Source organism: Panulirus ornatus, chromosome 12 (assembly GCF_036320965.1).
Source record: "Panulirus ornatus isolate Po-2019 chromosome 12, ASM3632096v1, whole genome shotgun sequence".
NCBI classification, from domain to species: domain Eukaryota; kingdom Metazoa; phylum Arthropoda; class Malacostraca; order Decapoda; family Palinuridae; genus Panulirus; species Panulirus ornatus.
Genome location: NC_092235.1, coordinates 67,338,473 through 67,364,097, shown reverse-complemented (window position 1 = coordinate 67,364,097; position 25,625 = coordinate 67,338,473). Strand labels below are relative to the sequence as shown.

General features: G+C 37.7%; 1 protein-coding gene across 2 annotated transcripts in view; it reads right to left on the bottom strand.

Annotated features, from left to right (window-relative positions):
• Positions 1 to 406: 406 nt before the first annotated feature.
• LOC139752167 (uncharacterized) overlaps positions 407 to 25,625 on the bottom strand; it is a 51,498-nt gene continuing 26,279 nt past the window's right edge. For both annotated transcript variants that reach the window (XM_071668112.1, XM_071668111.1), the window contains 6 exons: positions 23,022 to 23,185; positions 21,633 to 21,835; positions 20,927 to 21,205; positions 17,889 to 18,131; positions 13,862 to 14,106; positions 407 to 13,085 (listed from right to left, as the gene is read on the bottom strand). In XM_071668112.1, the coding sequence (XP_071524213.1) occupies positions 12,977 to 13,085; positions 13,862 to 14,106; positions 17,889 to 18,131; positions 20,927 to 21,205; positions 21,633 to 21,835; positions 23,022 to 23,185 (1,243 nt within the window). In that variant the 3' untranslated portion in view covers positions 407 to 12,976. The remainder of the gene's footprint in view (positions 13,086 to 13,861; positions 14,107 to 17,888; positions 18,132 to 20,926; positions 21,206 to 21,632; positions 21,836 to 23,021; positions 23,186 to 25,625) is intronic.

Sequence of the window (25,625 nt, the reverse complement as noted above, 5' to 3'; positions counted from 1 at the left end):
TCAATACCCTCCCATATAATTTACCAGGAATACTCAACAAACTTATACCTCTGTAATATATATATATTTTTTTTTGCCGCTGTCTCCTGCGTTTGCGAGGTAGCGCAAGGAAACAGACGAAAGCAATGGCCCAACCCAACCCCATACACATGTATATACATACGTCCCCACACACAAATATACATACCTACACAGCTTTCCATGGTTTACCCCAGACGCTTCACATGCCTTGATTCACTCCACTGACAGCACGTCAACCTCGGTATACCACATCGATCCAATTCACTCTACCCCTTGCCCTCCTTTCACCCTCCTGCATGTTCAGGCCCCGATCACACAAAATCTTTTTCACTCCATCTTTCCACCTCCAATTTGGTCTCCCTCTTCTCCTCGTTCCCTCCACCTCTGACACATATATCCTCTTGGTCAATCTTTCCTCACTCATTCTCTCCATGTGCCCAAACCATTTCAAAACACCCTCTTCTGCTCTCTCAAACACGCTCTTTTTATTTCCACACATCTCTCTTACCCTTACGTTACTTAATCAAACCACCTCACACCACGCATTGTCCTCAAACATCTCATTTCCAGCACATCCATCCTCCTGCGCACAACTCTATCCATAGCCCACGCCTCGCAACCATACAACATTGTTGGAACCACTATTCCTTCAAACATACCCATTTTTGCTTTCCGAGATAATGTTCTCGACTTCCACACATTCTTCAAGGCTCCCAGAATTTTCGCCCCCTCCCCCACCCTATGATCCACTTCCGCTTCCATGGTTCCATCCGCTGCCAGATCCACTCCCAGATATCTAAAACACTTCACTTCCTCCAGTTTTTCTCCATTCAAACTCACCTCCCAATTGACTTGACCCTCAACCCTACTGTACCTAATAACCTTGCTCTTATTCACATTTACTCTTAACTTTCTTCTTTCACACACTTTACCAAACTCAGTCACCAGCTTCTGCAGTTTCTCACATGAATCAGCCACCAGTGCTGTATCATCAGCGAACAACAACTGACTCACTTCCCAAGCTCTCTCATCCCCAACAGACTTCATACTTGCCCCTCTTTCCAAAACTCTTGCATTCACCTCCCTAACAACCCCATCCATAAACAAATTAAACAACCATGGAGACATCACACACCCCTGCCGCAAACCTACATTCACTGAGAACCAATCACTTTCCTCTCTTCCTACACTTACACATGCCTTACATCCTCGATAACAACTTTTCACTGCTTCTAACAACTTGCCTCCCACACCATATATTCTTAATACCTTCCACAGAGCATCTCTATCAATTCTATCATATGCCTTCTCCAGATCCATAAATGCTACATACAAATCCATTTGCTTTTCTAAGTATTTCTCACATACATTCTTCAAAGCAAACACCTGATCCACACATCCTCTACCACTTCTGAAACCACACTGCTCTTCCCCAATCTGATGCTCTTTACATGCCTTCACCCTCTCAATCAATATCCTCCCATATAATTTACCAGGAAAACTCAACAAACTTATACCTCTGTAATTTGAGCACTCACTCTTATCCCCTTTGCCATTGTACAATGGCACTATGCACGCATTCCGCCAATCCTCAGGCACCTCACCATGAGTCATACATACATTAAATAACCTTACCAACCAGTCAACAATACAGTCACCCCCTTTTTTAATAAATTCCACTGCAATACCATCCAAACCTGCTGCCTTGCCGGCTTTCATCTTCCGCAAAGCTTTTACTACCTCTTCTCTGTTTACCAAATAATTTTCCCTAACCCTCTCACTTTGCACACCACCTCGACCAAAACACCATATATCTGCCACTCTATCATCAAACACATTCAACAAACCTTCAAAATACTCACTCCATCTCCTTCTCACATCACCACTACTTGTTATCACCTCCCCATTTGCGCCCTTCACTGAAGTTCCCATTTGCTCCCTTGTCTTACGCACTTTATTTACCTCCTTCCAGAACATCTTTTTATTCTCCCTAAAATTTAATGATACTCTCTCACCCCAACTCTCATTTGCCCTTTTTTTCACCTATTGCACCTTTCTCTTGACCTCCTGTCTCTTTCTTTTATATATCTCCCACTCGATTGCATTTTTTCCCTGCAAAAATCGTCCAAATGCCTCTCTCTTCTCTTTCACTAATACTCTTACTTCTTCATCCCACCACTCACTACCCTTTCTAATCAACCCACCTCCCACTCTTCTCATGCCACAAGCATCTTTTGCGCAGTCCATCACTGATTCCCTAAATACATCCCATTCCTCCCCCACTCCCCTTACTTCCATTTTTCTCACCTTTTTCCATTCTGTACTCAGTCTCTCCTGGTACTTCCTCACACAAGTCTCCTTCCCAAGCTCACTTACTCTCACCACCCTCTTCACCCCAACATTCACTCTTCTTTTCTGAAAACCCATACAAATCTTCACCTTAGCCTCCACAAGATAATGATCAGACATCCCTCCAGTTGCACCTCTCAGCACATTAACATCCAAAAGTCTCTCTTTCGCGCCTCTGTCAATTAACACGTAATCCAATAACGCTCTCTGGCCATCTCTCCTACTTATATATATATATATATATATATATATATATATATATATATATATATATATTTTTTTTTTGTACTTTGTCGCTGTCTCCCGTGTTTGCGAGGTAGCGCAAGGAAACAGACGAAAGAAATGGCCCAACCCCCCCCATACACATGTATATACATACGTCCACACACGCAAATATACATACCTACACAGCTTTCCATGGTTTACCCCAGACGCTTCACATGCCTTGATTCAATCCACTGACAGCACATCAACCCCGGTATACCACATCGCTCCAATTCACTCTATTCCTTGCCCTCCTTTCACCCTCCTGCATGTTCAGGCCCTGATCACACAAAATCTTTTTCACTCCATCTTTCCACCTCCAATTTGGTCTCCCTCTTCTCCTTGCTCCCTCCACCTCCGACACATATATCCTCTTGGTCAATCTTTCCTCACTCATCCTCTCCATGTGCCCAAACCACTTCAAAACACCCTCTTCTGCTCTCTCAACCACGCTCTTTTTATTTCCACACATCTCTCTTACCCTTACGTTACTCACTCGATCAAACCACCTCACACCACACATTGTTCTCAAACATCTCATTTCCAGCACATCCATCCTCCTGCGCACATCTCTATCCATAGCCCACGCCTCGCAACCATACAACATTGTTGGAACCACTATTCCTTCAAACATACCCATTTTTGCTTTCCAAGATAATGTTCTCGACTTCCACACATTCTTCAAGGCTCCCAGGATTTTCACCCCCTCCCTCACCCTATGATCCACTTCCGCTTCCATGGTTCCATCCGCTGCCAGATCCACTCCCAGATATCTAAAACACTTTACTTCCTCCAGTTTTTCTCCATTCAAACTTACCTCCCAATTGACTTGACCCTCAACCCTACCGTACCTAATAACCTTGCTCTTATTCACATTTACTCTTAACTTTCTTCTTTCACACACTTTACCAAACTCAGTCACCAGCTTCTGCAGTTTCTCACATGAATCAGCCACCAGCGCTGTATCATCAGCGAACAACAACTGACACACTTCCCAAGCTCTCTCATCCCCAACAGACTGCATACTTGCCCCTCTTTCCAAAACTCTTGCATGTATCTCCCTTAACAACCCCCATCCATAAACAAATTAAACAACCATGGAGACATCACACACCCCTGCCGCAAACCTACATTCACTGAGAACCAATCACTTTCCTCTTTCCTCATTTATTATACTTGATCGCTGTCTCCCGCGTTAGTGAGGTAGCACAAGGAAACAAACAAAAGAATGGCCCAACCCACACATGTATATACTAAAATGGATAAACAGCCTTAAAGCACCTTTGGATTAAAACATAATAATCTTACAAATTTTAAAGTTTCACAGGAGGAAAAAGGACTTTCCAGTACTAACTCACGAAGATTTTGACATTTTACAGCTTCATATTACATGAAAAACCTGGAAACTCCTGAAAACCTTGCATATGCTTATCATCACTCAATATTGACATTTAAAAATTATCTATTGCACATTAACACAAGTAATTAACAATGAAATTCATCTGTTGACAGAGCCTTTGATGACAATATTAAGGCATTGCCCAGGTCACTACTGAAAAATATAAATTCATCCTTTTTACACTAAAGAAAGATAGAATACAAAAGCATTATTTGTTAATATGTGACAGTTGATTTGTCTTAATATCACAACAAAAACACAGGAACTAAGGACTAATTTATACAACCAAAATTGAACTCCTAACTTTGCATACTGTGTTCTTACTTGAAACAAGCACTAAATGATATGGCAAAAAGTAGTAATTACGAACCACGATGATCCATCTCCAGTGCCAAAAGGGATTAATCAGCAACTGATAGCATCTACAAAATGAGATCCTAGGCCAAAAAATTTCTGAGTATGTATCATATAATGTTTTTTTGTTTTTTTCAAACTATTCGCCATTTCCCGCGTTAGCAAGGTAGCGTTAAGAACAGAGGACTGGGCCTCTGAGGGAAAATCCTCACCTGGCCCCTTTCTCTCTTCCTTCTTTTGGAAAATTAAAAAAAAAAAAAAAAAGAGGGGAGGATTTCCAGCCCCCCGCTCCCTCCCCTTTTAGTCGCCTTCTACGACACGCAGGGAATACGTGGGAAGTATTCTTTCTCCCCAATCCCCAGGGGATATATAGATATGAAGGTTAAATCGCATTTCAATTTCAGTAGTTCATACAATTTCCTTTAACGTAATTTTTCTATATATGTGGCATGACATGTTTCATGGAAACAATCCATCTCATCAGGTGCCAGTACTCAACAGTTATTTAAATTTCAACATCATACTTGGTTCCTGCCGCACAACACCAATCAATCTAGGCTCTGCACTGTCAGCTATGTCTGGTTGTAACCCTTATAAGGGAGAAATCATATAATGTACACATGATTAAAAATTAGTATCTTACCCTTTTTTTTGTGTAAAACAATTTGACACAAACAGAATTTTGAGATATGTCCATTGATAGGCCTCACATTGGTAGCCCTTTTTTCATGACATTGTAATATATCAAGTACAAGTGACATTCCTATAATTTACCATAATAAAAGTTAAACCAATTTTATATTTTGATGGAAATAACTATAAAGTGGGGCTGCCAAAATTAGTAGGAAATTCATCTCGAGGAAATTCTTGCTTACCAATCCAACCAAGACATCATATGTCATACTTATTTCAAAATTCATCTGAGCCATCCAGGAAGACATTAAAAGTGTACACTAGCATCTATACTTCAACTCCTCTTTCATCTAAGACTAATGGTTGGCCATATGAGAAGTTATGTACAAGACTGTAAGGTTTTGGGACAAATGTGGTACAGAGGGATGAGCAATAATTACATGTTTCAAGGACCAAAGTTCCTTATAATGTACAAAACAGCTTTGTGCATTACTATTCATCAGCAAGTAATCATACTTTACCATTCTGTGTCATTTTTATGTTGTTACTTAGGGATATCAAGTATTCAAGTTTTTAAATGAATATACCATATTTTGCATATCCTAAGGGTAGGATCAATGATTTTTATATTTCTAATGCAGAATAATATCTAATATCTAATCAATACCTCCATTACAAGCTTAAATTACTGAACAGATTATAAGATACACTAATCTACTAATTTTATCTCCAACCTCTGGTTTCAAGTAGTTTGGCTTAGCCCAACTTATGAAACTTTTATGCTTAATAAGTCTCATCATTACTACAACCATAAAGCATCCTCAGCTTTGAAAACTACAAATCCAGCTTGTTGGATTGGGGGAGAACACACTACAGGCATCCACCGGTATTTAGTGATTCATAAGTTAGCGAGGTTTTAATGTATCCTTTTATGTAAATCAACAAAAAAGCAACATAAATCAGTAATCACATTCAAATTTCCCATGTGATGATAGATGGCAAAGCCTGCATGTCATTCATGTACTGTCCTAATATCAGTCCTCATTTACTCAACTGGAATAACTGCTTTACATAACTAGTTGTGTAAAGAAAGGGTTTTGCTGGATTATCAATGGTGTCTTTTTGTGAAATACATGTTAGTTAAGCATTTGATACTTAGAAAAAATATGCAAAATTACATTATTCAGGCACTTTTGAGAATCAAATATCATATCTAACAAGCTATACAGGTACCACACAACAATGATTCAAACCTTGAGAGAGAGACACACCTAGTTCTCCCTTAACCCCAACTGAGCCCTGCAAAGATGTGCATATCTGCTGATAAAGTGCAAGACCAAGGGACAGCAGAGGAACATCACCTTTTTCTTGTTCAAGAGTTCATCAACATCCAATCAGCCAAAGTCTCTCTGCAAACAAGTTGCATCAAGGCAAAACTCATTTCATCTACAATCCCCTAAAACATGGTGAGCAACCCAAGTATATAAGCCGATGACAGACTACCACCACCATGTACCCAGATGACATTTTTTGCAAGCTTAATTTTCAATGTTTTGTGCATAGTACTGACATCCATTTCCAAAATTATTAAACAGTAAGGGAATAAAGGAAAATATATCCTCAGAGAAAATATCTATCTATATCTCTGATGCCCATTCCCTCCGGAACTCCCTCACGGCAATAGTCTCCATAACTGGTGAAAAAATAAAGTATAAGCAAAAACTAGCCTATCTAACAATCTCTTATGTTTGGTTGATACCAAACATAAATGAATTTTTCTTGTTAGAAATTAGGTTCATAAGTTCATTATCCTGAAAGTTAATTCTTTTCATATGCATCTTAATTTAATAGGGGTACCTATGCAAGAAATTTTGGTAGAACAAAGCATATTTCTCCTTGTAACAATGATGTCCAGTTACTTGTCACATTCATTCAACAGTAACAGGAAACAAAGGAACACTATTTTGGAACAACATAATGTTTTTCACTTATAGCTAACATTAATTCTATTGGAACTTTTTTCCTAATTTGTGCAAACATAACTACAAATGAAATATCCATTTACTTTCACTTTTTCACACTAAAGTATAATGCAATTAATTTTGTAATTCTATGATAATTCAGTAATCTGATTATCATTACCAATACATGTAAAAGAAAAAATCAACACATCTCAATCTTGTCATCCTCAAGGCTTGAGTCGAAAGCCAAATACCGTAATGGTTGGACAATCACAATGTTACAGCCTAGCTTTAAAAAGAAATAGGAAATATAGCTTACATTATAGAGAAAAAACCTGCAATACAATAGTGGATAAACATAAAAAGAAGCAAAGGAGTTTGCAGTTTAGTATGGTTCACTGAAGACAAATTTACTTGATCCCGAGAATGACATTCTTTTAAAAAAAATTTCAGAGATATAAGTATTTGTAGAAAAATATTCAGAACACTACCAGAGTTGTAGTGTTGGCTAGAGACAGCAGTGACTAGTAGGAGGACAAAGTGACTAAGGTTATTTTACATCACATATCATCAGTAAATGTGAATACAAGCAAGGTTATTAGGTTCAGTAGGGTTGAAGGACAAGGTAATTGGGAGGTAAGTTTGAAAGGAGAAAAACTGGAGGAAGTGAAGTGTTTTAAATATCTGGGAGTGGATTTAGCAGCAGATGGAACCATGGATGTGGAAGTGAGTCACAGGGTGGGGGAGAAGGCAAAGGTTCTGGGAGCATTGAAAATGTGTGGAAGGCAAGAACATTACTTGGAGAGCAAAAATGGGTATGTCTGAAGGAATAGTGGTTCCAACAATGTTATATGGTTATGAGGCATGAGCTATAGATAGGGTTGTTTGGAGGAGGGTGGATGTCTTGGAAATGAAATGTTTGAGGACAGTATGTGGTGTGAGGTGGTTTGATCGAGTAAGTAATGAAAGAGTAAGAGATGTGTGGTAATAAAAAGAGTGTGGTTGAGAGAGCAGAAGAGGGTGTATTAAAATGGTTTGGTCATATGGAGAGAATGAGAAAGGAAAGATTGACAAAGAGGATATATGTGTCAGAGGTAAAGGGAACAAGAAGTGGGAGACCAGATTGGAGGTGGAAGGATGGAGTGAAAAAGATTTTGAGTGATCGGAGCCTGAACATACAGGAGGGTGAAAGGCGTGCAAAGAATAGAGTAAAATGGAACAATGTGGTATACTGGGGTCGACGCTCTGTCAATGAATTGAACCAGGGTATGTGAAGCATCTGGGGTAAAGCATGGAAAGTTTTGTGGGGCCTGGATGTGGAAAGGGAGCTGTGGTTTCGGTGCATTACACATGACAGCTAGAGACTGAGTGTGAACGAATGTCGCCTTTGTTGTCTTTTCCTAGCGCTACCTCATGTGCACGCAGGGGGAGGGGGGGTGCTATTTCATGCGTGGCGGGGTGGCGACAGGAATGGATGATGGCAGCAAGTATGAACGTGTACATGTGTATATATGTATATGTCTGTATGTATACATTTGAAATGTATAGGTATGTATATGTGCATGAATGGGCATGTATGTATCATCTAACACATTCAACAAACCCTCAAAATATATATAAAGTCTGAGGTTGAATATAATAAAGTGAGACATACAGTATATGTAAAACATCTTTTTCTTAAGTTACCTTAAGTGCTCTCACACAATACCATGGTTCTATCTATTCATGCAGTTTTCATTCAGTGGACTTTTACACTATTATTAATGAATATTTATGCTGTATACTATATCAGAGGTTTTTTTCTCCAAAAATTATCTTTAAACTCACAGCAAACATCCTTCCAATTTGCATAAAAGTTTCCTTCCTTATATATATAGACTCCCTATAAACACCTTTGCAATTATAAATATCCTACATTCTTTGTTATACATACTATATATTTACAATCCTGGACTCATATGTATTAATACTCTTCCACTAGTTTAATTATTATCCCAAACTCTAAATTATTCTCCACTCAGTTACACACCCTTTAATAACAAAAATATGTTCAATTATGTATATAACTATACACTATAAATTACTTTACTATCTAAAAGATTAAAGCAAACAGGATCAAAGAGAATGAAGTGAATCTTCAAAATATTCTGTAAGCAATCAACAAGTCAATACAAATAAAGTTTAATCTTAAACATTTATAGAATACCAACAAACTAAAAAATAATTTTAAAAACACACATAAACACCATTGTCATCCACATACTCTGTGTACACTAAATATATTTGTGTTAGTATACTGAAAGACTGCTCTAAACCTTGTCTGCATTTCCAAGAAAAATAATTTTCTTCAACCAGTGAACATTAAATAAAGAAATAATTTGATTTTTGCAGATACCTTTCTGAATGACATAATATTATCTTTGATATAGCCATAAATATCAGACACTAATTTATACTTCACATACTATTCCAAAATAACAGCTTTTATTTATGACAGATATCTGCAGTGCAAAGAAAATGCCTCATTTTTCCCTGCTTTGCTGCTGGGGGTATAAGACACATAGCTATAATCCCTGGTGGGATGAATCCCACACAATAACTTAAGATTCTTCTGATGACAGCCGTTGAGAGAGGGGAGTGGGGGAGGAATGGGATGTATTTAGGGAAGCAGTGATGGCTTCCCTAAAAGATGCCTGAGGTATGAGAAAGGTGAGAGGTGGGCAGATCAGAAAGGGTAGTGAGTGGTGGGATCAAGAAGTAAGATTGTTAGTGAAAGAGAAGAGAGAGGCATCTGGACAATTTTTGCAGGGAAATAGTGCAAATGACAGGGAGATATATAAAAGAAAGAGGCAGGAGGTCAAGAGAAAGGTGCAAGAGGTGAAAAAGAGGGCAAATGAGAGTTAGGGTGAGAGAGAATCATTAAATTTTTGGGAGAATAAAAAAATGTTTTGGAAGGAGGTAAATAAGTGCATAAGACAAGAGAACAAATGGGAACATCGATGAAGGGGCAAATGGAGAGGTAAAAACAAGCAGTGGTGATGAGAGAAGGAGATGGAATGGGTATTTTGAAGGTCTGTTGAGTGTGTTTGGTGATAGAGTGACAGATATAGGGTGTTTTGGTCGAGGTGGTGTGAAAGGGTCTGGGAGAATGATTTACTAAACAGAGAAGAGGCAGTGAAAGCTTTGAGGAAGATGAAAGCTGGTAAGGCAGCGGGTTTCGATGGTATTGCAGTGGAATTTATTAAAAAAGGGGGTAACTGTGTTGTTGACTGGTTGGTGAGGATATTCAAAGTATGTATGGTTCATGGTGAAGTGCCTGAGGATTGGTGGAATGCATGCATAGTCCCATTGTACAAAGGCAAAGAGGATAAAGGTGAGTGTTCAAATTACAGAGGTATAGGTTTGTTGAGTATTCCTAGGAAATTATATGGGAGGGTATTGATTGAGAGGGTGAAGGCATGTACAGAGCATCAGATTGGGGAAGAGCACTGTGGTTTCAGAATTGGCAGATGTGTGGATCAGGTGTTTGCTTTGAAGAATGTATGTGAGAAATACTTAGAAAAACAAATGGATCTGTATGTAGCATTTATGGATCTGGAGAAGGCATATGATAGAGTTGATAGAGATGCTCTGTGGAAGGTATTAAGAGTATATGATGTGGGAGGCAAGGTGCTGGAAGCAGCGAAACGTTTTTATCAAGGATGTAAAGCATGTGCACGAGTAGGAAGAGAGGAAAGTGATTGGTTTCCGTGAATGTCGGTTTGCGGTAGGGGTGTGTGATGTTTCCCTGCATTAGTGAGGTAGCATCAAGAACAGATGACTGAGCCTCAGAGGAAAACTCCTCACTTGACCTTTGTCTCTGTTCCATCTTCTGTTTAAGTAAAACAGGAGGGGGAACATTTCCAGCTGCCAACTCCCACCCATTTTAGTTGCCTTCTATGACAAGCTGGGATTACTGCCCTGTGTGTCATGTATTCCCTGCTCGTCACAGAAGGTGACTGAGTGGGGATGGAGCAGGCTGGAAATCCTCCCTTCCTGTATCACTTTCCAAAAAAAGGAACAAAGCAAGGAGTCAAATATGTAATTTTCCCTCTAAGGCTTTGTAATCTGTTCTTGACTCTACCTCGCTCATGGGAAATGGCGAGCATGTATGAAAAAAAAATATATATATACGTGGCTGGTATAGCCTCAGTCAAAATCAACCATTTAAATAGCTACTGATACTATGAAATAACATGTAATAAGTGTATGACATTTCAAAGTTTGGGAAGACACCATGGTTATTATTTCCTGCAGGTACTAACCTAGGAAGACAACAGAACAAGCACATGGCCTTCTAAGTATGTAGAAGAAATTCATTTTATCATAAGAATAAATTTAAAAACTTTTCTCAACAAGTCTAATTAATATATAAACTGCTTAATTAAATCAAATTAAAATATCAAAAATAATTCAAAAGCTACCAATATCACTAAAATAAAACTACAGAAGTACACACCCTATCAACTATAAAAAATATAAACATTTTGAGGAAAGAAGAAAGTAACCATCAAAAGCAAGTAATATATACAAATATGTCTTGAAAGTGATGCATTTCAACTCAACATATTCCATATACAGGAAATACAAAAATAAAGGTTAAGTCAATTGCATTACATATATAAACAGGCTGAATAATTTTAGCAACCTATGTCACTTCTCATCACACAAAAGCATTTATGTTATTGAGCATAAGACAGTTTGGCCAGATTACTTTATATATATATGGCGAATATGTATAAAAAAAAATTATACACATATATATAAATATACACATGTATATAAATATATATATATGCACTGTGAGTTAATGACTATAACCTTTGTTCAAAAAAAATGTCAAGAACGACAATATTTTGAAAAATAAATACCCAAACAAAACCTTTAAAAGAAATCTAATCACTACACCATTTTAGTCATGTAAATAAAAAAAGACTTATTCAGGAAAATATATATAGCACGCCTTCATACTTCAAATCACACTTCCCCTTTGATTTCTATACATGCTAGAATTTACAATATTAAATGGAAAGGCATGTAAAGTTAATGACTAAATTCACATTCATATAACTGCACATAACAACATAAACACATAGAACTGCGAAAGACAGTATATAAATGAGTGTGTATAAACACAAACATGCACAGGAACATATGACTTGTTGCAAATACCAATGCACATACTCAGTAACCATTGTATTTTCAATGAAGAAATCAACGTTAATGTACATACATACACTGTATCATTCCATTCATGCATCAGTTTGATAAACAACTTTATATGTTACCAATGACTCCTGCATATGGCAAGGTTTTCTACACAAAAACTTGCTTAATGCTTTCTGCTGATAAATGTCTGCATTAAGTAACCACACTTGCACTCCTCTTCCCATTTCTCCTATCATAATGTAATGATGATGACTGATGATCCAAATAGTTGAAAGAAAGCTTACTTCTAAGCATGCATAAGGCATTGGACTGCAGACATGACCATTTACATGTAACTAAAGGTCATGAAATATAATTATATCTATTAGGATTAGAAAAATATACATTAAAAGAAGTCACTTTGTAAAATTAAAACAGCTTAAGGAAGGGATACTTTAAAATTACTTCTAGCTTCTCACTATCTTAAATATCTAAGGAGCTTCACCACATACAACCCATTTCTGCACAGCACAGTTGTAATAAATCAGTGGGTCAAAAGTTCACTTCAGTTATATGATAACTGGTAAATGGAATAATGTGGCTCAAAAACAATACTGTCATTTAATGACAAATTCCTCTAAACTGTAGTATTTTATCTTATGATGAAAAGGTACACAACTAGTGTTTTTGAGGTTTAGGCATGGATAGAACTCATCACAAAACACATTTGCATGATTTTCACCTAAAAGGTGAAGAAGCCCACAAACTTATGGAATCAGAGTCAGGTTACAGTGTACATGATTTAGTTTCATTGGTTACCTTCCATATCTAAAGTGTCTGCATTCCTTGTACAGCTTTCAGTTGTTTCAGGAATTGGTAACTTTTCTTTTAACACAGCCACAGCTTCATGATTCAATCTGCAAATTAAAAACACTGAACTGCTGTTTTCATATAAAAATTATGTATTACCAGTTCATCATAAGAGTACACTTAAACTAAATTACCTACTACACATTTAACCAAACACATGGTAACAATTCAGTATCACTAACTGAAAATAAGAGAGAGAAAACGAGATGAATCATGGCATACATGAATACATCTGTTCTTGAGAGTTGTCTGCTTGCACATCACTCCCTGGCTTGAAAATACAGCATCCAATAAACTACTATATCTTAAGAAATTTTTTATGAATTTTGGCAACTCAGACATACTCATACCAAGTGTAAGTTCTCCAAAAGTAGACTGTAGAACACTCAAACTATGTTTTTCCTCATTCATAAAAGCTGTATTTCTTTATTAACTAGGTATACCATCTCAGGAAGAGGTACTTACAATTCATCTTTCAAAAAGCAAGACCTTCATGAGAGCACTAACACCCATGGCTGTATTGTCTTTTTTTCATATAGTTTCTTCAATTGTCTGATGCTTTTCACATTCACTATTTCAACTTAGTTTGTTCCTTTAATTAATTCATTCATCACTAGAGAAGTATTTCTTTATATTTTTTCTGCCTCATGCTTTCTTTCTTTTAGTGTTATCTGACTGATTCCTCCCTATTTCAAAGAACTCCTCAATATCAACTAACTTGAAACTTGTTAAAAGTTAATTCTGAGTAAAAGCTCAAGCCATAATCTAATTCATGCATCAGAGGGATTTGTAAATGGGAATGTAAATATAACAAAAAGCTTACCCTTCTGTCAACTCCTCAGTTTTGCTCTGTAGCTGAGTCTGAAGCATGTTGACTTCTGCCTTAAGGGATGATAGGCAAGATTCCAAGTTGGTTAGCGGTAATGTTGGCCGCAACGGGCGGGCAGATCTCTCCATCAGCTCAGATAAGGCAGTCAAGTCCAGTGGAGAAGGAGAGGGGATAATACCTACTTCCGACTTAATGGTTGAAGCCTCAGCAGCTCTGGCTTCTTCTTCTGCTTTGTATGCCTAGAAAATTTACAAACTTTGTTTGAAATAACTTGGTCATAAAGTTTACACCTTTTTTAATAATTACTAAACTGCAACTACTACTGCACTACCTCATCCTTCAACACCTATGAAAAGAAGACTTGTTTCAGGTACCAAAAATTTCAAGATACCCTTCCTTTCAGGGAATGAAAAAAGAAATGGTTACTTCCATGATGAAAAAGCAAAGGAACCCCTCTAGCTTTCAGAGTAAACACTTGGAGGAACATGAAAGTTCTCTAAATTCAGTTTACCCTTCTAGTGCACATATGAGTTTTCCATTCTCCAGGTTTTTTTCTTTTTTTTCTCTTCAAATCAACACTTTTTTTTATTTATGAAAAGGTGCATAAGAATACAAAAACCAATTTTTTTCTCTTAAAGATAACACTTATTCATTCTAAGTATGTATGTGTGTGTATGTGTGTGTGCGTAGGGGGGTTAAAAAAAAGTTACTTCCTGTTAGGAGCATAACTACTACCAAATCCATTATTTCTTCCTATGAATAAAGGACCTAACCTCCTTTCTATTGAAAAAGTTGTGATTTTTTCTATTTGAGGCTCAAATCACGGGAAATCAGGGACTAAAGTCTACATCATGGCCAGGCTTTAACTGAAATATAGAAAGGATTATGAGAGGGAAAAAGAAGAGACAAGGGAAAGTAGTTACAAATTTTGGAGGAAGTGAAAAATTTGTCTTTCAAAATGCGCCTAGTCACAGTTATTGGAAAAGAAAAAGTTATCTAAATGACCCACCCATGAGTTGCCAATGGGCACACAGTAATCACGTGATGCAGCAGCTTGCTAAGTCTTGCATAGTCTAGCTAGTGGAGGGGGTTCACAAGCAGCCAGCTCCATAGAGCAAAACCCAAAGTAATTCCTGAAGAGGAAGGAAGGTTAACTAGCATAGGGCAAGAGGGTCAAGTTTTGAAGTTAGCCTGGGAGAGTTTATAAGTTGGACTGCTTATAACTCAACTCTGTTAAGTAAGGATGCAGAGCTAGAACCACCCCAGATGTGAGAGCTGTAATCTACAGAAGAACAAATCAGCCCTTTGTATAAACAGAGCAACTGTTCAGAAGAAAAGAAATTTTGACATCTAAACAGGACTCCTATTTTCCTAAGAGAGTTTTGGGGTTTCCAAAAGAGAATGTTACAGTAATATCAAGTATGTTCATTGAGTCAAGAGGTGGAATTACAGAACCAACAAAGGAGAGATTAGAGTTGTTGGGAGTTTTCTACTGAGACAAGGGTAGAAACTAGGCCTTGGAGGCATTAAACTTAACTAGATTTGTTTACCCCAATGATATCCTGTCCAAGACTGAGTTTACTGAGGAAGCTTTTGACATCTAGGATCAAGCAGTCATTGAGGTCTTTTTGATTGGGGTAATATAGGTTTCTCTTCTCAGCTGCATCTTTGATATTGTAATCTGGATCTACAATGTCTTCCTCCCCCTCTGACTACTATTTATATTTCTGAAAATTTCTAGAAAATTCTATATCAACTACTTGTTGGATGAAAGTGTGCAAATCACAGATCAGAGGAAGCATCACCTAGTTTTTCCAGCTTCTTCATCCATGAAGATGGGCTCTGTTTCTGCCACAATGTAACCAGTCTGTTCAAGGCAATTGGAATCGCCAGTAACCCGAAAAAGTGGCACCTCTTTTAGACAGCTCATCAAGGAGCCACAAAGCCATGTTGCTCCATGATGGGAACAAGTACCCGACTCTTTCCGTGGCTCACTCAGTGAACCTCAAAGAATACAACAGTGTCATGACCTTGCTAGATGCCTTGAAGTATGATGAGTATAGCTGGGACTTTAAAATGGTGGCATTCCTGATGGGTCTCCAAGGCAGGTTTACCAAGTTTCTCTGCTGACTTTGGGACAGCAGGGACACTGCAGTGCATTACCACAGGCAGGACTAACCACAGCAGACCTAATTCTATGTGGGGATGAACAACATCAAGTGGGAGCCACTGGTGGACCCCTGAAAGTGTTGGTGCCACCACTGCACATAAAATTTGGCCTTTAGAAACAATTTGTCAAAGCTCTAGATAAGGAGTCTGCAACCTTCAAGTACCTTCAGGACTTCTTCCCTAAGCTGTATGAGGCAAGGGTCAAAGACAGTGTCTTCCTCAGACCACAGGTAAAGAAGATCCTGGAGTGCAAGGAATTCCCCAAGAAGCTCACTAGGTTGAGAAAGCAGCTTGGTACAGCTTTATCACACTGGTATGGGTCTTCCTGAGCAATCACAAGGCCAAAAACTGTGGAACTGGTTGAGACTACAGTGAAGAACTAAGGGAAAATGGGCTGCAGGATATCCCTGAAAGTCCATACCCTGATGCTCATCTTGATATATTCAGAGAGAACATGAAAGCGTACATGAAGAAGCAAGGCAAATGTTTCCACCAGGATATACTGAACTTTGAATGCCACTACTAAGGAACATACAATGAGAACACGATGGAAGATTGTATTTGGGGTCTGATTCATGAAAAGGATTTAGAATACAGTCGTAAATCTTGAAAAACTACTCACTTCTAAATCTTTTGTGATCACTTCTGTTCCACACTGGTGTAAATAAATGTTAATTTTGATTCATACAATATTGTTTTTCTGACTTTATGTGAATAGAAATATGAAAATTTGCCCGTTCTCCGGTTGGAAATAAGTAAATCTCAAAATATCACCGTCACAATATCACAAAAGCAAAGTTTGATAGAAATAATATCACTTTTCTCTACTTTTTACACATAAGCTATTAGGAAATAACACTTACTACCCAGGAACAAAAGTTGTTAAATAGTGGTAATTAATTACTTACAGGCCTCAATGTACATAACATACATTTCAACCCTATATTCAAATTCAGCATGAAAAACTTCTTATGCTGAGGTTTTTAAATAAATCTATTACCCTCAATGATCTATTCTAAGCATATGTGGTGTGAAACTGCCCCGAGACAGCTTCAACGATTCATTTTTTGGACTGCCATCCATAGCCTGCCAGTAGAGCTTAAAAGGTGTGCAAAATTTAATCTTAGTCAAGAAATAAAGTCTGGAGACTGACACTCATAATATTCTAATATGCAACAGAAGACTGATGTCCACAGCACTGATTTTTTTCATGCATGCTTGCCATTTCCCACCTGAGTGAGGTAGTGTCAAGAACAGATGACTGAGAATTACTCTTAGTGACCTTCTACGACATGCAGGGAATACATGGGCTGTATTCTTTCTCCCCTATAACCATGGATAAGCAATGAAAGTGTTAAGCATAAAAAGGACAATGGGACCATTCTATAATCATTAGTGGAATTCAGATAATGTAAAAACGTAGTATCAATAATAACTAAATAAGCAAATTGTGAAAACATTATAGACATAATACTTCTGCACAGGTTTCAATACCAGGCACTCAGTTTAATGAGGCCGAACTATGTAAGAATGGCTATCATCAGCAAGCATGGATACCATATGAAAATCTGGGATTCTTTCTCCATTTCACTCATAACAACAGATGTATATTATTTTAAAACTCCAATATAGTCAGCAAGCAAGCAGTTGACCTACAACTGCAAGTTGCAGGATACTTGAACTCTAACTATAAAGACAAAGGAAGTTAACACCATGCATACAGGTTAACTATGCAGATGTTACATAAAAATTCAAGTGCAATAAGGTACAGTACAACAAAAAGCACAACTCTACAACTCTATACACACCTACCATTATACTTAGTACTTCCTTAGATTGTTTATGTACTGACCTTGAGCTGCCTCAAAGTTGAGTGTAAGGCAGTGCGGAGCTCTGTGGCTTGAGTTTGGTAACTGACTCTCTCCTGCTGTACCTGGTCTAGTTGTGAGGTAAGAGCAACTACCTCTTGTCTTGCCCTGGTCACACTCTGCTCTAACTGGGCCACTTTGATCTGATGGCTACTGTCCTTTGCGATCAGCTGCTCCTTAACTTGATTCACTTCCTCTTTACCAACCTTTACTTCACCCTCAATTACCTAATGACAATTCATCTATGATTAGAGACTATATTACACTAATTTCAAAAATCTACATCATTTCAAATTATATAATTCTGCTTACTTCAAAAATTTACATATTTTCAAATGAAATAAACTTGTATGTGATAGTTACTTTACTTCAGTGATGAGAATTACCCAAACATTGGAAAAAAATTTCATTTATCATGTCAAGATTCTTTTCTTCTGCTCCAATTTATAAGTAGGCCTGTAGGAAATTCTCTTATCACACAATCCTTTCAAATCTATTTTCTTCCAGTACATCCCCTTTCCTTCCACTTACCTCTGGCACTCCATACTTTCTTACCTCTACTTTCTCCATCTGTGAATACCCAAAAAGGGAATCTACTAATTCTTTTTAAACATTTCTAATTCTCATTGGATGCAAGTGGAACCTAATACCACTTGGATGAGTTGCACTGTTACATTTGCCTTTGACAGGGTTGATGACTAGGCAAATTGGGTTGCACTGTCTTGAGAAGATACCAGAGAAGTCTCTATCCAGTCAAAATCTGGTACTAGGAAGTATTCTGAGATTGGTTTGTTTTTGGTCTTTCCATTGATGTTGATGGTGTGGGGGGGTATATCAAGTGTTTTCTATTTGGTAAACAGTCAAAATGGAATTTCAACTTACCAAAATACCTCATTTTGTCCCCAGAGCTTATTTCAGCAAGAATAAAAGCTACAATAGGATTTTAGAGAAAATCTAAGTTCTTAAAATCAGTCAAAAAGGGCAATGAAAAAAAGACTAGCTTCAATACCTGAACATATTTTAAAGCAGGGTTTGATCACCTTAACTGTTAAACTAATGTCATCCGAAAACTCACCCATGAACAACAGATCCTGGTTTCCACTGATATGAAAAAATGGAAATTTGAGATTATACTAAAAAGTTGGAAATTTTGTGATCCCTGGATACTTCATAGTTTTTGCAACAATATAATACTACATCCAACTACTGATTTTAGAAAACTAATCAGAATTTCAAATTACATCACCAAGTGATTTGGGTACAGAGTAGGATGGATGTATGGGGTCCATCTTTAATTTTTCTTCCACGTCACCAAAACATGTAAACCATGCTAACACTGCTAATTCATTCATCTCAAGTTTTGCTTATAGTTTTTAAGATATAATCACTGACTTAGCAAGGCAGTAGTACTTGAAGTATATGTTTTATACTTGAAGTATATGTGAGAAACTGCAGAAGCTGGTGACTGAGTTTGGTAAAGTGTGTGAAAGAAGAAAGTTAAGAGTTAATGTGAATAAGAGCAAGGTAATTAGGTACAGTAAGGTTGAGGGTCAAGTCAATTGGGAGGTAAGTTTGAATGGAGAAAAACTGGAGGAAGTAAAGTGTTTTAGATATCTGGGAGTGGATCTGGCAGCGGATGGAACCATGGAAGCGGAAGTGGATCATAGGGTGGGGGAGGGGGCGAAAATCCTGGGAGCCTTGAAGAATGTGTGGAAGTCGAGAACATTATCTCGGAAAGCAAAAATGGGTATGTTTGAAGGAATAGTGGTTCCAACAATGTTGTATGGTTGCGAGGCGTGGGCTATGGATAGAGTTGTGCGCAGGAGGATGGATGTGCTGGAAATGAGATGTTTGAGGACAATGTGTGGTGTGAGGTGGTTTGATCGAGTAAGTAACGTAAGGGTAAGAGAGATGTGTGGAAATAAAAAGAGCGTGGTTGAGAGCAGCAGAAGAGGGTGTTTTGAAATGGTTTGGGCACATGGAGAGAATGAGTGAGGAAAGATTGACCAAGAGGATATATGTGTCGGAGGTGGAGGGAACGAGGAGAAGTGGGAGACCAAATTGGAGGTGGAAAGATGGAGTGAAAAAGATTTTGTGTGATCGGGGCCTGAACATGCAGGAGGGTGAAAGAAGGGCAAGGAATAGAGTGAACTGGATCGATGTGGTATACCGGGGTTGACGTGCTGTCAGTGGATTGAATCAGGGCATGTGAAGCGTCTGGGGTAAACCATGGAAAGCTGTGTAGGTGTGTATATTTGCGTGTGTGGACGTATGTATATACATGTGTATGGGGGTGGGTTGGGCCATTTTTTTCGTCTGTTTCCTTGCACTACCTCGCAAACGTGGGAGACAGCGACAAAGCAAAAAAAAAATATATATATATATATATATATATATATATATATATATATATATATATATATTTTTGGTTCATCTCTATCTTTGAAAGTCAATGAATTCTTTAACTTTATGCTGGTCCGTAAATATTTTTGTACAATGCAAAATTGTCTTATCTTTTCCAAAATACACACTGCATACCCTGAAACTTACTTTCTTCAGCATTATCACTAAAGGTATACTCACAGACAATCACAATGTAAGTCTGCATTTATATCAGAGCTTGAAACCCTTGAAAAATTGAAAATTCAGCTGCAGTTGGTTATAGAGCTACAAGTTTCCAAAGATAAACACAAATTATGACAACTCCAGTAAAGTACAGAAACACGGACAAATGATTTACGAAGTAAGAAATACCATGAGAATACAAGAAAGTCAGAATGTACAATATAAGGTCAGTATCAAAAAAATGAAAGCAAGGGGCTAAAGCGAAGACAAGGCAGTGGGGTAGCGGTGACACAGTGCCCTCAACAACAATTTATCAACATTTCGTAAAAGGTTAATTTGAAATGAAACACAAATATCATAGCTACAAGGTCACCACAGTCCAACCCCTCTAAGTTAAATTTGGAAATATAAAAGCATGTATTACTTAAAAATCAGTCTAAGTGATAAATATACAAACTTTAATATGATTCTCCAATGCAGCATTTCTGGCAGAGGACTCCTGCAGTTGCACTCCAATAGTCTGATGTTCTTCAATTACTATTTGTTTTTCCTCCCTGAGTCGCTTCATGCTGGAAGTCAGTTGTTCACCTTTCATATTAGCATCATTCAAACTCTTTCTTAAATCAGCATTTATGCTCTGCAGTTGGCTCACACTTTGTTGAACTTTTGAGCATTCCTCCTGCTTAGCCTCTAGCTCTTGTCTCAAAAGTCTGAGACTAAGAAGTGCAGCATCATACTGAAACAAAACCATTCTTTCATATAAATGATCATAGCGTAAGCATGTCCCCTAAAACAATAAATTAAAAAATGAGAATGAATTTTTCCTCAACAACATTTTCATAACCTGCACTTCCTTCATAGCCCCTGGTTTAATCTTCCAAGGAATTAAGTATAACCAAAAAACACTAGACTTAGAACAATATACTCCCAATTCCATCCATAAAGATCAATAATGAATTACAAAGTAACAGGGGACACATGAAAATTACAAAAAAGTATGTAACATACCGCACATTACTGAAACTGCAGTGCAGTTTCTGAGTCAAAGTTCAGGAGGGTAAGAATTATTTGATTCTAAGTCAAAGTCACAAAAACTGTATTCAAACACAAACTATGCCAATACTAAGGCCAAACTCCTGCTACCATGACTAGCTGACACTAACCTCATGCTGAATATGCTCTTTCTGGCTTTTCATCTGCTGAACTGTGGAAGTAAGTGAGGCAGAGGATTCTTGTGCTTGTCTCAGTTCCTCCTGGTTTACTTTTAACTCTTTTTCCAACTCTTTCAATTGATTTTCTCTCTGTCTGATGCTCTCCTTCAGGTTAGCCGCTTCTAATCGCAAATTATCAGCTGTTTTGCAGAGTTCTGTAAAACAAAGTATGCTCATGTGTACTTGAGATAATTCCTTTTATTTACTGAAGATAATCTAAAGGGAGACAGCATAACTAAAAGCCAAAAGAATCTTAAGATTGATACGCATTTGCATAGGGTGTTCATGCAATATTGACATTTTCACATAAATTCACAGAATACAGATACAATGAAAAATTATAACATAAAGCTTCATTTTTAACACTAATTCAAGGGTAAACTTGACAAGATATTCTAATGAGAACCAACTGTGACCATATGGGCATTCTTTGTTCACTCTGCCATAAAGCCACAAATGGTGGGCTAATAAGAACTCAAGATGGAAAAATACATAAAAATCAATGGTAAACTAATGAACAAGGAAAATGAAGATGATATTACACTGTGAATGGGGTGGGCAACTGCTAATCTCTAATCTAAGGCTGAAAATGGTGTTTATCAGTTTAGATCAATCTAAGGTAGCCAATGAGTGAGTCTGAGCAACAATCTTTTGAGTTGCTTCTTGGATTCTATTATACATTATATATTTTGCTTTGTCACTGTCTCCCGCGTTTGCGAGGTAGCGCAAGGAAACAGATGAAAGAAAAGGCCCAACCCACCCCCATACACATGTATATACATACATGTCCCCACACGCAAATATACATACCCATACATCTCAATGTACACATATAAATACACTATTACTAACACTAATACAGCCGAGCTACCAAACCTGATATATCAAGGAACAAAAGTATTTATGTGATTCAACTGTCAAATGTTACTGGTCTCTGCCATTAATTGTTAGTTACACTGTAATCAAAAAGTTACCCTCAGTAAGGATCTGGCATCTTTGATGCACAAAAAGGAATACAATATCATTGAAGAACTTGTCACTCCAAAGCTTTGGAGTTCATCCTTTCCCTGCTACTGATTGTAACACAGCCTTCAACCTACAAGGGTCCTGAGGTTATCATGATATTGGAAAAACCTATACAATATGTTGCAACAGGTCTGAAGATGTGTTGGGATGCCTCTTCCAAGATATGATACAGAATCTTTGTTATTACAAGGTTAAATTTAATTCCGTTGTTTCCAGTAACAACACCAAATAAAATTGAGACAGCACTGTGGTATACAAAAAGAATTATATATACAATAAGACCACTATCAAAGAAGTAATCAAGCACCAACTTACCTCGCAGTCGTCCAATTTCTTTCTGTAACTGAAGTGTGTTGTTATGGTGGTCGTAAGCTTCCTGGCGAGCACGTCCCAAAGCCCCACGCACCTCCTCTACTTCACTCTCCAAGCCAGTTACCTGACCATCTAAAGTTTCTCTCAAGCCTTCCAACTCCATACACCTGTGAGTTGTTGCCTTGTCATAAACCAGTCTATAAAGTATATTGAAATAACTATCTAGATTATATACTTATATGTTTTCAGGGTTAACCAAAATATAGTGGATCCCAAAAATACTGGGCTACCTAAAAGAACATATCTGTTATCATGAGAAGATTGTTTTGGGCAACATACTATAAATATGGAAAATTTATCCTTTACAGAAGAATAATTCAAACACTGAGTAGCTGAAATGATCACACAACAACTTTCAGCAAGTGGACACTCAGAATTTCAAACCTTTTAATTATGAATTTTAAGAAATTCACTAACATTACAATAAAACCCTAAGACCCTTTTCATGGAGTTTCTGGAGCTTTAAGGCTACATTCTACACATAAGCAGGGGAATGATGGCATTACTCTAGGAGCTCCTTCCATCTTCTAAAAGACCCTCACAATGCTCAAGAAGTGTCCATGTCCACTGGACAGGACCACAGGTCATAAAGGGTAGTAGTGCTGTGTGTATGTCTGTTGGGTGAATGCAGGACAATTAAATAGTAGGTGTTCAGTGTCTTCATTGCAGTAGAAGCATTGTGGCATGAAAGGTCATGAGATATGCTGAATCAGTGTTTGTGGCATAATAGGAATATACAATGTCCAGAATACAGATGAGAAAGTGTAACTTGTGTATGTCTAGGAAGTGTGGCTCCACACTAGTAGCGCAGTGTTCAAGCCTGAAATAGTTGGGAAGGCAACCGTTTAGTGACTGATGGTTCACAACAGTGTGTATATGTTTTGTCAGGTTGTGTTTGTTGGGTTGAAAGGATCTGTGAGCATCAGTGGATGAAGTGTGAAGGAAAGGTAAGCTTTATCTTTATACTTGAAATGGTATGGATGGGAAGGGTCTAGTTCTATTGCAAAGAACTGAGTACCAAGCATAATGAGGTAGGAATGTGTTGTGATCATTTTTGTTTTGTTATGTATGTGGTGCATGTTCATGGCTGCAAGCAGTCAGTGATTGCTCTGAGTCCTCTGTTTTGTGTGGTCTGCAGCTTTTCTATGATTGTTTTTGAAAAGGTGAACTAGGTAGGTGATGCACAATGGCTGCAAGCAGTCAGTGATTGTTCTGAGTCCTCTGTTTTGTGTGGTCTGCAGCTTTTCTATGATTGTTTTTGAAAAGGTGAACTAGGTAGGTGATGCACAGTTAGGGTAAAGTGGATGAATTGTTTGTACAGGAGACTATGGGATTCTTTTTATGGTCAAATTCTGGTACAATCACGGACTATAATCTACAGAAACAGATCTGGAAGTGTACAGACTCTGAGTCTCTGTAGTTTTGAGTCTAAAGCTTCATATAAAAGCTGCTTTGTTTACTAACAGTAGGTTTAAGTGTTTGTGAATGGATGTGTGCATGTAGATATATCAGCATGTGTGTATAAGATAAAAGAGAGCAGTTCATGTCAGTTATAATCAAACATGCATATGAACCGTAATGTCTAAACGTGTACATCATAAGAAACTAATATTAAGCATATGATATCTTTCAGTGTAACAACTTATCCAACTGTATATAATGAATGAACAGATTTCCGACAACTGGTAAATAGTAGTCAGGACAAACAGCATGACTACAATTTGTGATAACGATTAGTAAATCAAGGGGAGAGAGTTTTACACTTGCATTGCCTTGATTCTTAACCATGTATGAACCATGCCTTTACTCTTATGTATGTATAAAGCTATTGACGTTTGTGTAAATAAATTATACATTTCCTTTTTTCCATAGCCAGAGGTTGAACCATTATGTGACATTCTTTTTTTTCATTCATTTCAAGCTAGAAGTTTCAGTTTTCTAAATTGTTTCTTACATTTCTCATATGTATATATATGTATGTGTGTGTGTGTGTATATGTGTGTATGTATGTGTATGTGTGTGTATGTGTATATGTATATATATATGTATATTATCCCTGGGGATAGGGGTGAAAGAATACTTCCCACGTATTCCTCGCGTGTCGTAGAAAGCGACTAGAGGGGACGGGAGCGGGGGGCCAGAAATCCTCCCCTCCTTGTATTAACTTTCTAAAATGGGAAACAGAAAAAGGAGTCATGCGGGGAGTGCTCATCCTCCTCGAAGGCTCAGAGTGGGGTGCCTAAATGTGTGTGGATGTAACCAAGATGTGAAAAAAGGAGAGATAGGTAGTATGTTTGAGGAAAGGAACCTGGATGTTTTGGCTCTGAGTGAAACGAAGCTCAAGGGTAAAGGGGAAGAGTGGTTTGGGAATGTCTGGGGAGTAAAGTCAGGGGTTAGTGAGAGGACAAGAGCAAGGGAAGGAGTAGCAATACTCCTGAAACAGGAGTTGTGGGAGTATGTGATAGAGTGTAAGAAAGTAAATTCTCGATTAATATGGGTAAAACTGAAAGTTGATGGAGAGAGGTGGGTGATTATTGGTGCATATGC